This window comes from Theropithecus gelada, chromosome 3 (assembly GCF_003255815.1).
Source record: "Theropithecus gelada isolate Dixy chromosome 3, Tgel_1.0, whole genome shotgun sequence".
Classification (NCBI taxonomy): Eukaryota; Metazoa; Chordata; class Mammalia; order Primates; family Cercopithecidae; genus Theropithecus; species Theropithecus gelada.
The window spans coordinates 168,663,866-168,681,388 of NC_037670.1; the positions used below are offsets into that span (position 1 = coordinate 168,663,866).

Consider the following 17,523-nt stretch of genomic DNA (forward strand, 5'->3'; position numbering starts at 1 on the left):
GCAATTTTTACATGAAAAAAATCAAGGCACATAGATGTTAAGTACACCTCACACAGCTAGTAGGTAGCACAGGAGGACTTTTCTCTAGGTGTTCCAAAGGCCAGAGACTATGTCTGTAACTATTATACTAAGTTATACCAGTCTCCTCCAGCCTGGACCTATGGAGTCTTTTCTACCCATGATTAACTAATGCTTGAGTAAAATGAGCCTGAATTTTTGACTGGCCTGAAATTTCATCCTAAGAAAGAGGATAGTAATGCAGCTAATATATTTTAACATATATGAAAAAGCCAAAAGGGTAATACACAAATCCATGAGAAAAATGGACAAAAATATGTAGATACAGACAACAGAATAAACACAACATACCAATAAATATGACAATGTCATCTACCTCAATCAGGAAGTCTACTTTAAAATGAGATATCATTTTTTTACCCAACAGATTGTGAGGGGAAAAAGGTGTTACATGTGATGTTGACGACACTAAACACATTGTTGGTAGAGGTATAAATTGGCACACATTTTGGATTTAAAAAACTGAAATTATTTACCCAACATTTAAAACACGCATACTAATTCTAAGAATCCATTCTACCAAAATACTTACATATGTAACTGCACAAAGAAATGTGTACATGGATTTGGTATTAAACTGATTTCAAAAATTCAAAAGATCAAGTGTTAATTAATTTTGAAATTACTAAATTATGAAAAATATGTTACACAGCTATTAAGTAGAACAAGTATTATCTAAAATGAGCTGCAATGAAAATAGTTCATCAAATATAGCTAAATGAAGAAAGCAAGTAACATGTTTATCACACTGTCTGATTTGTGCAGGGAAGTCTCCTAGCTATACATAAATTCATACACCTGTATATGTGCATGTGAGTGCACATGTACGCACGTGTGTTTACACATATCTGTATTTAATTTCATGATCAGGAATGATGCACGTTAAGCAGTCAGCAGAAGTTGCTTTAGGAAGAGGAATGAGCTATGAGAAATAAACACTTCTATGTTTTTTCAATAATATTACACGAAACATGTATTACTGTTAGAATTTTTAAAAAGCCTTTTCTCAAAAAACTTCTGGCCCTTAAGTGCTCAAAACAGTGCACATTTCTCATATATTTTAGAAAAAGCCAAAATTAAGCCATTATTAAAAGCAGTTTAGAATTTTGCTGGATTGTGCTAAATTGTATCAAAGTGTTTCCTCAAAAATGTCATTTTTTATCACTTATATTATTATTCAATATTAGGCTATGTTTAAGTAAGTTAACATATATTATTAATTAAAATAATTTGCATGAGAAACCAAATAGCACACAAAATAAACCATGATTCCTCAGACTCTAAGATAACTGCATGACATAAGCAAAAAGTCAATATTTCATGCCATATGTGGATGCTTTTTATAATATGAATTGATCTCGAGAGCTCCTAATACTTTAGCTTCAGAGTTACCGGCCCTTCCTCATTCCTCTCATTGTCATAATAATGTTAAATATGTATTAGGTAGGATAAACAGTAACAGGTAAACTCCCAAATCACAGTGATTTAACAAGTGCTAGGCAGGTATGAGAGACAGCCTTCCACGTAGTGATGCAGGGACCCAGGCACCTTCTATCGCATGGTACCACCATCCTAGGGCCTTGTGGGTCTTCACTTCCAGCCAGTGATGGGAAGGTCAAACATGGAGGAGGCATACCCTCTTCCTCCATGCATGCCCTCCTCCCACTGCAGCCCGGGAAGCTGCACAGGTCTCTTCTGTTTGTATACCTTTGATAAGAACATGACCCCACCTAAATGTAAAAGGGTTGGGAAATGCAGTCCCATACTGGCAGTTAAGTCCAGAGACAATCGTGCAAGGGAAGAAGACCCCACATCTTTTAAGGAATTTGTCTTAGTTAAGGTAACACTAGCAGCTGAAACAAATAAACCCTAAAAGTAAGTCCTTACAATTATTTCTCTTTTGTTCCCTGTTTCTAAGGATTTCAAATGAACTTCTGCCCTTTTAACTCACAATTATTCATGACATATAATTGAGAACATTAGCATTTTCACTCTCTCCTCATTCCATTTCTGTCATGCCATCCTGAAGACATATTTACCTATGTCTTGGCTGTTTCTCCCAACATTATTAGCTGCTCTTTTATAAAATATCTCTTATGATAATTTACTCTGCAAGGTGGCTAAATTCACCCATCTTATGTTAGCTTTTGTCTGCATTAGTCTCAAATGAACTCTGTGGTCAAATTCTGCAAGTACTTTAAGCATAGAAGTTATAAATGTCCAGTGAAATCAAATGCCCAATGCTGGCAGATCACGTAAATGTTTCCATTCGTGTGCTGAGTTCTTTCATACACTTTTGTGTCATTTTTACTCTCTTCAAGATAAGCTATTTCAGTTCAATTTTAACAGAATATGGACAATTTTGAGTTATAGCGATTGATATTCATGTTCCTAAAGGGTTTTGCTAAGTTTTTGTTTGTGTGACATTCCCAAATGTTATACTTACTAATTATTTTCTATCTTTTTAATTTTTATACCCTCAAATGTGTGTTCATAACCAATGTTCCTAAGGTTTTGGTTATATAGAAATGAATTCTCTAAAGCTATTATTCACAAAACTTTCAGTTGACTACTTGCTCCCAAAAGGCAGTTTCCTGATTTCTGCATACTGGTGTATCATGCAAACATCTGTAAGCATATCCATTTCTACTAAGATGGGACTGTTCTGTCTGTGTTATTTTCATTTGTATACTTTTATTTTGTATATGTTTACTCTGACCATTTTTAGAAGTTAAAGCTGCTTCAACTTGATATGTGATAAAACATGTAATTTGAGGTGATGCGTTTCCTAAATTTGTTTGGCATCATAAAAACCTTATATTTAACTTGTTTTAGTTCACATTTTCTGTTTTCTACCTTAAAATGACTTTTTCTAACTGATGTTCACATGATGAGGAATACAGCAAAAAGTTCTAAAATTATTGTTTTCATAGGCTTGCTGTCATTTATATCAGTTGCATTTCACCAGGGTATGGAAACAAAACTAAAGAAGAAAAGACTAATGTTTATGGATGGCCCACTAGGCACTAGACTTTTCATATGATCAGGAGCATTTTTGTGTGTCCCCAAAGCAATTCACTGTGGACATATACAGCTGGAACACAGGTGAGCATGTTCTCACACCGTGATTACCTGTGCAAGATTTTCCTTGAGTTTATTCCATAACCCCAGCAGGTCAAAGACCACATTGTAATAAAGTCATTAGTTTGTAAATTGCATAATTGCTTAATGTAAAATTCATAATCCTCCTATGTCCAGTAGAATAAAGAAACAGAAATAAACATGAGAATACCTTTGACCAGCAAATATCTCCACCCTCCAGGGAGAGGTAGTAGTTTCTAGGCAAGCCACCGTGGAGAGGGTCCCGTCTTCCCCTGAGATGGGCTCTGAATCCAGCACTCTTCCCCCTTCAGAATAAAGATTAGAGAATAATTCTAATATATGACCTACAGTGGTGGTTTGTGTTTTAGGAGACCCTCCCTTCAAGAAGGTTCTAATAAGCCCCACTGGGACACCTTGGCCCCTCCGTGGACTCCCCAATCTGCTCCGTGTCTCCCTCACCAGCTCCCCAAAGCATCTCCACACCTCAGAGGGTCACTTGGAATCAGCTAACTTTTCAGGCTCCTTTCTTCCCAGTTCTGCTGCAACACAAGGAACCCAGATTACATCAGGGAGAGGCTGAGCTCCAGAGGTTCCCGCCAGGAGCTTATTCATTGTCACACTGTTCCTGCTTCCTGACAGGTTCACTTGAACCATCTGGAGATTGGGGAACAAGGGCAGTGCTAGGATTCATGAAATCCAAGCATTCCGGGACTGTAATGAGAGATGTTGTCTCAGAGGTGTGCTCTGTGGCTGTCTGTGTTTCTTAATTGTGCATCCTGCTGGGGTTAAGAACAGAAATAGAAAAAGACAATTGTCTTATCTCTCCTTCCCCAAGGAGGTGAGCATGCACAAGATTTCATGGCCCAGCTCCTCCAGTGATCCCTCAGCTGTCAACCAGGCTGAACCCATCAGAGAATAACACCTCCTTTTCTGAGGATTCTCATATATTTTCAATCAGAAACAGAAGCAAAGATTCTGCAGCTCCCACAGAAACCTTCAGGTGCTTCACTCTTCTGAGATCCTTGAGTCCAAATGTGGGAGCTAACCAGGCTGCCTTTCTTTACTTTACCATGAATTCCTCCTAGACATGTTGTCTAACTCCTACTCTTGGTTAACTCTCACATCCACTACAAACATTGGTAAGGAAATTCACTCCTCTCTAAATATGTGCTGATTATTTTTCTGTAATGGGGATAGTTTGAGGGAAAGTTCATGCTAACTTCTTTGAACATATTATCACAAATAATGTAAGTATATAGAGAATTAAGCTAATTTTGTTTTATATGATGGAGAAGTAACTGCATGAAAGCAACAAAGCTATAAACATTGATGCCAGATTTAAATAAAAAAAGAATACATCACTCATAAAATTAACATGTTGATTTCCACTGCTATAATCAAGACTATGAAAGCTTTAGAGGATCATGGTTTTAAGGGACTATTGTGAACCTTGAAGAGGCAATGCTTGTCAGGTTCATACAATCTTCAGGCTACTCAAGAAATTGTTAAAGACTGATGATAATTGATCTCAGCTATTGAGTGTTCACTGCACACCAGGAATGTGTTCAATGTATAACTCATATCATCTCAATTAATCCTCACAACCACCTCATAAAATCGTTACTATCACTTTTCTCCTTTTTTAAAAAAAGGAAACAAGCTTGGAGAGGCTAAGATATACACTCAAGGTCATATAACTAATAAATGTGCATCTAAGCCCATGGCTCTTTAATTGCTTTTTTTGTTTGTTTGTTTCTTTCAGTGTTTACTCTGCCTGAGAACCTGATTCACAGCAGAATGTGGAGAGCTCATTAATGTTTTGCTTTCTCATATTTAATCAAATTGATATCTAGTTAGTCAATAAATAATTATTGAACACCTACCATATTCCAGGCACAATATAGAGTCAAATGTATTTCACCTTTTTAGTTACTTACTAGATCAATAAATCAAATGAATGAATGAATGCCTAAATATCATTTTTTGGGTTTTTTTGTTGTTTGTTTGTTACCATCCTTGGACTGAATCTGGAATTTCTGGCTTGCTTAAATCTTGCCTACTATAATTGGCATACTTGAAAGACACTTCTATTTCTCCACCCCTTCCCCCATCCCATCGTTTCTTTCATTCTATGTGATACAAAGAAAATCTCATTTGTGGAAAAAGTGAAAGAATATACTAAAAATAAAATTAAATATAACCCAGTTGCAAACATAACATTCAGGCATTGTATATGTTTTAAATGATATATATGTACAAGTTAGCCATTTAAACATTTGGCAAATTATTTTATGACTAACAAATTATCCAACATCGCCATGATTTCTATGTAAATATGTAAGACTGAAATCATTTCTTTGCACATGACCAAACCTGTCTACTTCAAAAAGTAAAACTTAAGATCTGATGAGCCGACACGCTCCTAATGAGTCACATCATATTCTTTAAATGAAAGCTATTTTTAAATCCTCAGGTCAAACAAAGTATTAGATGGTTTACTTCCAAGTAATAAGAATATTTGAGGCCAGGTGCGGTGGCTCATGTCTGTAATCCCAGCACTTTGGGAGGCTAAGGCAGGAGGACTGCTTGAGGCCAGTAGTTTGAGACCAGCCTGGACAACACAGTGAGACCCTATCTCTAAAAAAAATGTTTTTTTAAAAAAGGTAGCCAGACATGGTACAGCACACCTGTAATCCCAGCTACTGGGGAGGCTAGGTGGGAGGATCACCTGAGCCTAGGGACGTTGAGGTTGCAATGAACCATGATTGCGCCACTGCACTCCAGCCTAAGTGACAGGACGAGACCCTGTCGCAAAAAAAAATGACAATGACAAAGGGGGGTTATGAGTGTATTAGTTGTAACAAATATTTTTTTTTTTCTTTTTCTTTTTCTTTTTTTTGAGACAGGGTCTCACTCTATTGCCCAGGCTGAAGAGCAATGGCTCTAACATAGCTCACTGCAACCTCAAACTCCTGAGCTCAAGCAACCTCCCGCCTCAGTCTCCCAAGCAGCTAGAACTACAGGCTTTTGCCACAATACCCAGCTACTTTTTTTGTTTCTGTTTTACTTTTTTTTTGTTTTTAGAGACAGAGTTTCACTACGTTGCCCAGGCTGGTATTAAACCACTGGCTTCAAGCAATCCTCCTGCCTCAGCCTCCCAAAGTGCTGGGATTACAGGCATAAGCCACCGCACCTGGCCTCAAATATTTCTGATGCTTGGAAATAAACCATCTGATACTTTGCCTGACCTGAAGATTTAAAAGTAGTTTTCATTTTAAGAATGTTGTGTGACTCATTAGAAAGGAGTTTGTCAGCTCATCAGATCTTAAGTTTTACCTTTTGAAGTAGACAGGTTTGGTCATGTGTAAAGAAATGATTTCAGTCTTACATTTAGAAACCATGGAGACATTGGTTAATTTATTAGTCATCAAATAATTTGCCAAGCTTTTAAATGGCTAACTTGTACATATATCATTTAAAGCAAGCTTTTCCAACCTGTGGCCCATAGGCAGCTTTGAATGTGGCCCAACACAAATTCATAAATTTTCTTAAAACATTATATAATTTAAGTTCGCCAGCCATCATTAGTGTCAGTGTATTTTATGTGTGACTCAAGACAATTCTTCTTTCAACGTGGCCCAGGGAAGCCAAAAGATTGGACACCGCTGAAAGTATACACAATGCCTGAATGTTATGTTTGCAACTGGGTTATATTTGTTTATTTTTTTTAGCCTCTCCTTTCACTTTTGCCAACCCTTTGGTAAATTTAATCCATTTGAGTTTAAGTAAGATGTTCTTTGTATCATGCAGAATGAAAGAAACTATGGGGGAGGAAAAGAAAATAAGTGTCTTTCAAGTATTCAGATTATAGTAGACATTCCAGATTCAGTCTAAGGATGGTTAAAAAAGCTATTTATGCATTCATTCATTTATTCATTTGTATTTATTGATTAATTTGTTCACACAATAAGTATTTACTGTCAGATTACAAAAGTGAGAGCACCTTGTCCTTGTTCACGAGGAGTGTGTTAACAACCCAGTCCCTGTAAAAGAAATCAGGGTTTCAACCCACGTGGCAACTATCCTTAAAGAAGCTGAGGGTCTTCACTAAGCTCTCCTTTCTTCTTGACTCTCCATCCAGCTTTCAAAGAAATTCATACTTGTGCATAGCGGACTTTTTTCTTTGTATAATCATTTGGGAAGTTACAAAAGGAAATAATGAAAGACTTAATACAGAAATTAAGATTTTTATAAGATGTAGACTGGGTACATGGTTCATGCCTACAATCCCAGCACTTTGGGAGGCCAAGATGGGAGTAGCACTTGAACCCAACAGTTTGAGACCAGCCTGGGCAACATAATAATACATTGTCTCTAAAAAAATATTTATTTAAAAAAATGAGCTAGGTATGGTGGCATGCACCCGTAATCTCAGCTACTTGGGAGGCTGAGGTGGGAGGATTGCTTGAGCCTGAGATGTCAAAACTCCAGTGAGCCGTAATCAGACCACTGCATTCCAGGGCAGGTGACATTTATTTATAAATAAATAAATAAATAAAGATTTTTATGAGGTGTAAATTCAAATGCATTTCACAACCAAATATTTTCATATGCTTTGCATATTTTCCAATTAAATGTAGAAGGTTGGCCTAGCGGAGTATTTTTTTTTAATAGAATCCTGAAAAAAATATATAAGCCTTGGTCATGTGCTATGAAATTACAATATTCACTAGAATTTATTTGTGCCTTGCTGATAATAATCAATGATTTATTGATAATGCTTATAAGTATACAATCATTTGTTACCACTGGAAAAGAATCCAGTGGGGACGTTCTGCAGTGTTCCAATTAGATGATTTTTTAAACTTTCTTTAACTTTTAAGTTCAGGGGTACAAATGCAGTTTGTTACATAGGTAAATTTGTGTCTTGGGGGGCTTGTTGTACAAATTATCTCATCACCCAGATATTAAGCCTAGTACCCATTAGTTATTTTTCCTGGTCTTCTTCCTCCTGCCACCCTTTGCCCTCCGATAGGCCGCAGTGTGTGTTGTTCCCCTCTATGTGTCCATGTGTTCTCATCATTTAGCTCCTGCTTATATGTGAGAACATTAGGTATTTGGTTTTCTGTTCCTGCATTAGTTTGCTAAGGATAATGGTCTCCAGGTCCATCTATGTCCATCAAAGGACAAAAGCTCATTCCTTTTTATGGCTGCATAGTATGCCATGGTGTATATGTACCACATTTTCTTTATCCAGTCCATCGTTGGTGGACATGTAGGTTGATTCCATGTCTTTGCTCCAATGACAGCTGGACCAGGGTCTCATCCAAAGCAGCACATTTCCTTACATTAATCCGGAGAAGTTTTTTCTTCGGAGATAAGCAGGTACAGGTTCAATGGCTCAGCCTCAGGTTACTTTTGCCTAGCAAAGGCACTAAAAAAAAATTTGCACCCACAAAATACTAGATTTCTACAAGGTATACTGAGGAAAATGTTATCTAGGACTTAAGGATAAAACCCCAAATGTTATTTGGCACATCACCAATTCACAAATACCAATTACCTGACTGACAATTTTATTGCTATAATAATCTGCAAAATAATGAAGTCACTAAATTAGCTCTTTGCAAAAAAGTAGTTTTAATCAGACACCTGTAAAGTATTTAGCAATTCTTACGTTGCTGAAACACAGCTAATTTTTTATGAATGGTCATTTCTGGTGTTTTTGAAAGACACTTCATTTTAATTTTTTCTCCATAGTTTCTTTTATTCTACATGGTAAAAAGAACATCTTACTTAAACTCAAATGGATTAAATGTACCAAAGGGTTGGCAAAACTGAAAGGAGAGACCAAAAAAGAAATGATATATAACCCAGTGGCAAACATAACATTCAGGCATTGTGAATGTTTTAAATGATATGTTTGTACAAACTAGCCCTGAAAAATCTAATATCTACAAATTGTATGAGTTGTTATTCAAAACCAGTTTTCGGTAAATCAGTAACTGTGCATCAATCAGTAGATTAACTGCCAAATCGCCAATTATCGGTTCCTATTTATGACTCATTGTAAAATAAAGATTGCAATTAGAACACATTTGTAGCACATCCATTAGTTCCTTCTCAGGAACCCAAACAATCACAATGTCATTAAAGTTGCTTTTTATCTTTCTGCTTCTTCTGTTATTATATAAACTGCTCCAGAGTACAAAGGTGGATTTCAGATGTTGAAAGCAAAACAGTTGATATTTCTACTGAGAAATTGGGATTACATCATCTTTTTTTCTAGGACCACTCTAATTTCCATATTTGGAGTTCTTCCATTACTGATTATTTCTACACTTCAGGAATTCTCTTAGTAATTTTTATATGTGCAGCTTCAAGACAATCCTTATTACATGGTCATTTTACTTCCACTTTTGCGACGACACTCTTTCTTCCCATGATGTGTCAATGGCTCTATGTATCCTATCATTTGTGACACAATGCCTTCCATAACGCTGGATATTTACAATCGGTAATTAACTTAACGTGTAGCTAAATCACTCATGTTAAAAGTTTATCTTTTAAAAATGACTAAATTCATAAAATAATCTCTAGGTGTTTTTGACAATCTGGTCCTAAGCGATCTTTTTCTTTTTCACAGGGAAATGGGGGAAAATCAGACAATGGTCACAGAGTTCCTCCTACTGGGATTTCTCCTGGGCCCAAGGATTCAGATGCTCCTCTTTGGCCTCTTGTCCCTGTTCCATGTCTTCACCCTGCTGGGGAACGGGGCCATCCTGGGGCTCATCTCACTGGACTCCAGACTCCACACCCCCATGTACTTCTTCCTCTCACACCTGGCTGTTGTCGACATCGCTTATGCTTGCAACATGGTGCCCCAGATGCTGGTGAACCTCCTGCATCCAGCCAAGCCCATCTCCTTTGCGGGCTGCATGATGCAGACCTTTCTCTGTTTGACTTGTGGACATAGCGAATGTCTCCTGCTGGTGGTGATGTCCTACGATCGTTATGTGGCCATCTGCCACCCTCTCCGATATTCCATCATCGTGACCTGGAGAGTCTGCATCACCCTGGCCATCACTTCTTGGACATGTGGCTCCCTTCTGGCTCTGGTCCATGTGGTTCTCATCCTAAGACTGCCCTTCTGTGGGCCTTATGAAATCAACCACTTCTTCTGTGAAATCCTGTCTGTCCTCAGGCTGGCCTGTGCTGACACCTGGCTCAATCAGGTGGTCATCTTTGCAGCCTGTGTGTTCTTCCTGGTGGGGCCACTCTGCCTGGTGCTGGTCTCCTACTTGCGCATCCTGACGGCCATCCTGAGGATCCAGTCTGGGGAGGGCCGCAGAAAGGCCTTCTCTACCTGCTCCTCCCACCTCTGCGTGGTGGGGCTCTTCTTTGGCAGCGCCATCATCATGTACATGGCCCCCAAGTCCCGCCACCCTGAGGAGCTGCAGAAGGTACTTTTTCTATTTTACAGTTTTTTCAACCCAACACTGAATCCCCTGATTTACAGCCTGAGGAACGCAGAGGTCAAGGGCGCCCTGAGGAGAGCATTGTGCAAGGAAAGTCATTCCCAACTGGTGTGACATTTGAATCTCCAGCCTCAGTCATCTCCTGGAATATTGGTACCAAATACCACCTAAGTTCACTACTCTTTATATCTGAAACTGAATGAACCAAGCGACTCTACAAAGCATTCCTTTTTCCTGCCTGGGAAGTATTTAGTTTTTGATGCATTTGTTATACTTAACATTTTTTAATTTAACTGCTTATTGAGTTGAGAATGTTGGGGAAAGATTTATTTTGTACACTGCTATGAGTCCAGAAGTTTAAAACAGACACCCCACCCATGACTTAGTCAGGTACGCTCCGTAGTAGTGGAATAGCAGTTATTACCAGACAGAGTCATACCTATAAAAAGTTTTTTAAAATACAGCCACAGGCAGAGACTCCAGAACCCACTGATACCTCTGTCCATTTTCATCTTTATTTGGATGTTTCCCCTCAATTGTACTTCCTCTCTAAGTAGTAAATGTACCTAAAAGCCTACTTCAGCTTGGAAGGAAATTGATTTTTATAAAATCCTACAAAGTGTCTGACAATTTTTGTTGTCAGAGAGAGTGAATCCATAAACATTCAGCTGGCAATATGAAGCAATTACACAACAAAATCCACTTTCCAACCTGCCCTGAGATTGTGATGGTCATTTGTTTCTACTCTTCTCACCTCCTCCAGGGGACTGTCTATGATTCTCTCTGAATAAGCAAATGCTCTTCACTTAGAGGAAGTTAGTAAGTACCACCACACAACTTTTCACTGCTGGGGATGAATGGAAAGCCCCACACAGAGACAATTCAATGGAAAAAAGGGTTTTAATAATAACATTAATATTTAGCATTATTATAAACTACTCTGTGCCTTCCACTGCACATTTGATAGGTACTTTATAGAGATAACCTCAGTTTATCATTATAGTCAATCCATTTCCCATTATTGTCCCATTTTATAGATGCAAACTTTAAGCAGATGGAAAATGTTAGACTCAAACCCAAACAATCTGGCTCCCAAGCCTTCTCTACTTAACCAGGACAATGTAGGACTTTATTAGCAACATACCTAATGTAGGATATGTTAGGTGAATGTGGGTTTCTTCTCCGTCTAGAATGTGCCATGATGAGGCCAGGAGAGTCAGAGATTATTTATGGAAGTCTTCTTATCCTGTTTGACGAGTCCTATGGCCATGGCTGCAAAAGAGGTTAAGAGATTCAGAGGAACACAGAACACAGAGTGGTTGGGAGTGGAGGCTGTTCTCAATGAGATTAGAGTTAGTTTAGAACTGTACTTGGTTCTGGGTGGTGAGATCCAGAACAAAGACATCTCTAGTTCACATACAACACTCACATGCTCACGCAAATGCACACGCACACACACATACACACACACACACACACATACACACACACACACACTGAGTGCTTGGTGAAGCACTATTCCAAGAACCTTACAAGTAAGAGCTCTTTACGTCCTCATAAAAACCCTGAGGTAGAGACTATTACTACTGTTTTTAGGTGAGAAAACAGAGCTACAGAGAGATTATATAATCTAACCAATGCTCCCAGCTAATAAGTACCTAGTCCAGAATCAAACTTAGGCAATATGACTGCTGAACCCATAATCATAACCATTATATAAGCAATTACACAACAAAATCCACTTTCCAACCTGCCCTGAGATTGTGATGGTCATTTGTTTCTACACTTCTCACCTCCTCCAGGGGACTGTCTATGATTCTCTCTGAATAAGCAAATGCTCTTCACTTAGAGGAAGTTAGTAAGTACCACCGCACAAATCAAAGAGATCATGAAATTTCCAAAGATGAAGAGGAGGAGAGATGAAAAGCAATTTTCAATCTCTAGCCAAAGATAGGCATTAGGTTCCAGACAGGAAAGTACTTAAAGCTGGAAAAAACAAACAAACAAACAAACAAACACACCAGCTTTTTTTATACTGGTGCATGAAACGAGATGAGGTAGCAAGAAGGGACTGTGACTCCAAGGGTCAGAGATGGAGGAGGAGCCTGTTGACGGTCAGGATGGTGAAACCAAAAACAATGGATAAATGAGGCTGACATTGCAGTTTTAAGTTGACAGCTCATCAATTGAAGAACATTAGAAAGTGTTTTTGTAAATTATCTAGCCGGGCATGGCAACATGTGCCTGTAGCCCCAGCTATTTGGGAGGCTGAGGTAAGAGGATCACTTGAGCCCAGGATTTTGAGGCTTCAGTGAGTCACAATCGCACCACTGCATTCCAACCTGGGTGACAGAGTGAGACCTTGTCTCCAATAATAATAATAATAATAATAATAATAATAAAATAATTAATTTTTTAAAAATTACCCAAACTGGATATACCATTTGTAATTCCACTGCTGCCGAACAGTTTTTAAACAGTTGTTTAGTTTCATGGCAGATGTTGCGTATTGTGATGGAACCAATACTGGGAAGGGATACATTCAAGTGGCAGGACGAAGATGAAGAGCTCTAATACCAGGGATAGGTTTCAAGGGATGAATGCTCCCCTGGTAACAGAGGAACGGCAGGAAATCACGATGTGCAGAAACCATGCTCAGGCAGTTGCCTGTGCGGACCCTAAATTCTGTGTGTGCAGTCCTCTCTTAGGATTGGCCCAGGCATCCAGGAAGCCCACAATACTGCCTACCCCTTAAATACACAAAGTGCGTACCAGAGGCCCTGGTTCTAGTTCCAGGTGTATCATTTGCTAGCTGTGTTTTTTTGCAGAGAACTCCCTTAAACTGCCTGAGCTTCAGTCCTTCATCTGAAAATTATGCATATGGAAGCTGTTTAGGACACCCCAGAGTGCCACTGAAAACCAAAAGCAAGATGCAAATGGACACATTTTTTTTTTTGAAGTCTTAAAAGTGCTATGTGAACATAAGATAAACTGTTATTATTACCATGCTGTCAGAAGTTATTTTAATCCTGTCAGGGTTGCTAAACTTTCTGATCTGGAACCAAAATTTCTCTTTAAACAGGAAGAGCATTGGTGCTGGTAGGTCACCTATGCCTGGCTTCCCCATGTCTCCCCTAGAGGCACAGAAGGCCACTTGGTCTTGGAGGGCACAGCCAGACCAGGAGCAGGAGCTGCGGCCCAGACTCAGGGAACCTCTGTGAGTCAGCTGGCAAAGACTCCCGGGGAGCCTCTCTCTCTTTGAATCTGGTCCCAGCCCATTCACTTGGAAAAAACAGGAGACTTCTCCCAAAGTCAAGGAATTCAGATTTTGGTTTTGGTTTCCAACTTTTTGTAATCCTCAACCTGGGATTTACAGTATATGTCTTGATTATGTTTCATTCATCTCTTCACAAAGGGAAGGACAAGCATTGGTTCATCTCTTTACATCTGTACATTCCTAGCACAGAGTGAGTACTCACAAAAAGCATAAGGAATACATAGAGGACACTTTAGCTATCTGTTGACTATGTCCGTTGACCCCATTTCCAAATTTTCAGTGTTGAGCCATCTTCTGATTTCTAACCTTCTTTAAATCCCTCTCATTTTAGGTTATAGTACAGTAGAAATTTAATTGTACCTGATGATTACTGAGCACTTACTATGTGGTCAGCACCGCATAAAATGCTTTAGTATAATTCTTACATCAAATCTGTGGAGTAGGTACTAATACTATCCTAACATTACATGGGGAAAATAAAGTTTAGTGAAATTAATTAATGTATGCAAGGTTGCCAAATCATTCAGTGGTAGAAACATGACTCAAGACCAGGCAGTCTGGCTGCAAATAAACTGTGAACCACTCTCTTGTAGAGGACCTCCTGATACTCATCTGCTGAATGGTTGGCAACAGGCCTGTTCATAGTAGACACTCAATAAACTGACTAAATGAACAAATGAGTGGTCATTGTGTTCAAATTTCTACTCACATCATATAGGCCTAGGGATGAGTTACCTTTTATTCTTTTTATTTATTTATTTATTTGAGATGGAGTCTTGCTCTGTCGCCCAGTCTGGAGTGCAGTGGCACGATCTCGGCTCACTGCAATTTCTGTCTCCCAGGTTTAAGTGGTTCTCCTGCCTCAGCCTCCCGAGTAGTTGGGACTACAGGCATGCGCCACCACACCAGCCAATTTTGTATTTTTAGTGGAGAGGGCATTTCACCATGTTGGTCAGGCTGGTCTCAAACTCCTGACCTCAGGTGATCCACCCACCTCGGCCTCCCAAAGTGCTGGGATTACAGGCGTGAGCCACTGCGCCCGGCCTATTTTTTTAAAGTTGAATCTCTTGTGCATTTGATTTGTCCAATTCATCCTTTTAGCATATTCTTATGCAGTAGATATTAATAATCGAGAACGTCCTATTGCTCTAGGATCACAGAGAAGAAACAATTTAGGGTTGAAATTTAGCACTTACTATTAAAAATGATGGGAATTCTATTTATGTTTTATCATAGGAGTCCATGGCCATTGTCTTATCACAAGTGTGCCAAATGACTGAACCTGTGATTCCAGAAGGCCAGGATGGTACTGGTGCTACACAGGAAGTCATGTTAGAGTGCTGCTCTTGAAAACTCTAGCAAGAGGGTGGAGACAACTGTAGGCAATAACTACTGGGAATGATAGGGATGGGAATTTGTGTGTTGTAGTCAGTTTCCTTGCCTCCTGAAATTGGCACCTGCGGCATCTTTGGCATGTGGACCAGGGATTGCCAACTGCCGACCTGTAGGACTGGTGTTTGCTGTCTGCTGTGAGTGTGGAGTATCATTGTTAAACACAGGTTCGTGAGAATAGACAAAAAGGAAAGACATTTGGAATCCTGTCTCACTGGACTTCACAGTTCTGATGTTTTCACAACCAGCAGAGAAGTGTCTTACATCCCTTGCTTTCTTCATAAATTTTAAATAGCGTTGGCTCATTTTTATCTGTGTTTTTCAAACCTGTGTTTCTATGTTTTTAATTTTTGAAATCATGTTGTGCCAAAAGAAGAAGTGAGCCCTTGAACACAGTATGATTTGGTCAACAGAATACTGGCTAGGCATGAGAATGTCTGGGCTCTCACGGCAATTCCCCCACTTACTGTGTGACCTTAACTCCTCTGGGCTTCAATTTCCACACCTATAAAATAAAGAACTGAACTAGACAAACTTTAAGGTCCCCTTTTGCTTTCTAATTCCCTGTCTTTATTAGTTTCTTCACATTTCATATTGATTTGGATTTTCATTTTTGTCAAAGGAGTATAAAACAAATTCCATACACAGAAAATGAAATGCACTTCTGAGGCTAACTGAATCTCTCAGACCTTAAATATAATAGAACCCCAAAAATACGTACTGGCCAGGCACAATGGCTTGTGCCTGTAATCCCAGCATTTTGGGAGGCCGAGGTGGGAGGATCACTTGAGGCCAGGAGTTTGAGACCAGCATGGTGAATATGATGAACCTTTTCTCTACTAAAAATACAAAAATCAGCCAGGCATGGTGGCATGTGCTTGTAATTCCAGCTACTTGGGAGGCTGGGGCATGAGAATCGCTTGATCCTGGAAGGAAGAGGTTGCAGTGAGCCGAGACCATGCCACTGCACTCCAGCCTGGGCGACAGAGGGAGACTCAGTCTCAAAAAAGGAAAAAAAAAAAGATAGTATATACGGAATTAATTAATTAGTTGATGATTTTAGTGCACTGGGAAATAGAAATTTCGTAAGACTGGCTAAAAGTTAATGAAATGCCCACCTTAAGGAAAGAATATTACTAAGAGTAACTTTTATTGGGAATGGTTCTAGGAACTAGACTAAAACATAAATGTCTAGTGTTGTACCCATATTACCCACATTGTAGATATACTTTTAAGAGCTAGTATTTGTTGAGAGCTTATTAAATGCCAGGCATTGTGCTAAGGTACATGCATCATTATCCTGTCTCAACTTCATAACAATTCTGTGAGTTAGTACTTTTATTATTATTATTTTTACAAAAGAAGAGATAGAGGTACAGAGATGGTAAGAAACTTTTCTACGGTCACACGGCAAGTATCTGACATAACCTGGACCCTAATCCAGGTCAGCCTGACTCCATAACCACTGGGCCATAGGCCTCCCTCTATCCTGGACTTAGAGAATGTATATCTGTGAACAGTTAAGTAAGGATCAAGAAAATCAGCCTTGAGACCTATCGTACAACTTGGTGAGGATAGTAAATAACATATATTGTATTGTGAAAAATGTTGAGAGAGTAGATTTTAAGTGTTCTCACCACAAAAATGACAAGTATGTTAGATAATTCATATGGTAATTTGCCCAATTTAGCCATTTCACAATGTACATACCTTTCGAAACATCATTTTATACATGGTAAATCTATACCATTTTGTCAATTAAAAAAATAAAACTTTCATTTTACTTAATTTTATTTATTTAGTTATTTTTGAGATGGAGTTTTGCTCTTGTCGCCCAGGCTGGAGTGCAATGGCACAATCTCGGCTCACTGCAACATCCACCTCCCGATTCAAGCGATTCTCCTGCCTCAGGCTCCTGAGCAGCTGGAATTACGGGTGGCCACCGCTACGCCCGGCTAATTTTTTGCATTTTTAATAGAGTCAGGGTTTCACCATGTTGGCCAGGCTGGTCTTGAATGCCTGACCTCAGGTGATCTACCCGCCTCAGCCTCCCAAAGTGCTGGGATTATAGGCATGAGCCACTGCACCCGGCCAAAAAAAAATAAAATGTTTAAAAAGTCCACCATCTTTACCACACACAAAGAAAAGAAAATCAGCTTTAAGAAAATGATAAAAACATAGTTAATGTAGTCCCCA

The 17,523-nt window shown here is 39.0% G+C and overlaps 1 protein-coding gene across 1 annotated transcript; it reads left to right on the forward strand.

Annotated features, from left to right (window-relative positions):
- Window positions 1-9,568: 9,568 nt before the first annotated feature.
- LOC112621095 (olfactory receptor 2A1/2A42) lies at window positions 9,569-16,964 on the forward strand (the record flags this gene model as incomplete). The annotated part of the gene is made up of 2 exons (XM_025380285.1): window positions 9,569-10,771; window positions 16,955-16,964. Coding segments are annotated over exons 1-2 (951 nt in total), but the record flags the coding sequence as incomplete, so codon positions are not given.
- Window positions 16,965-17,523: the final 559 nt, after the last annotated feature.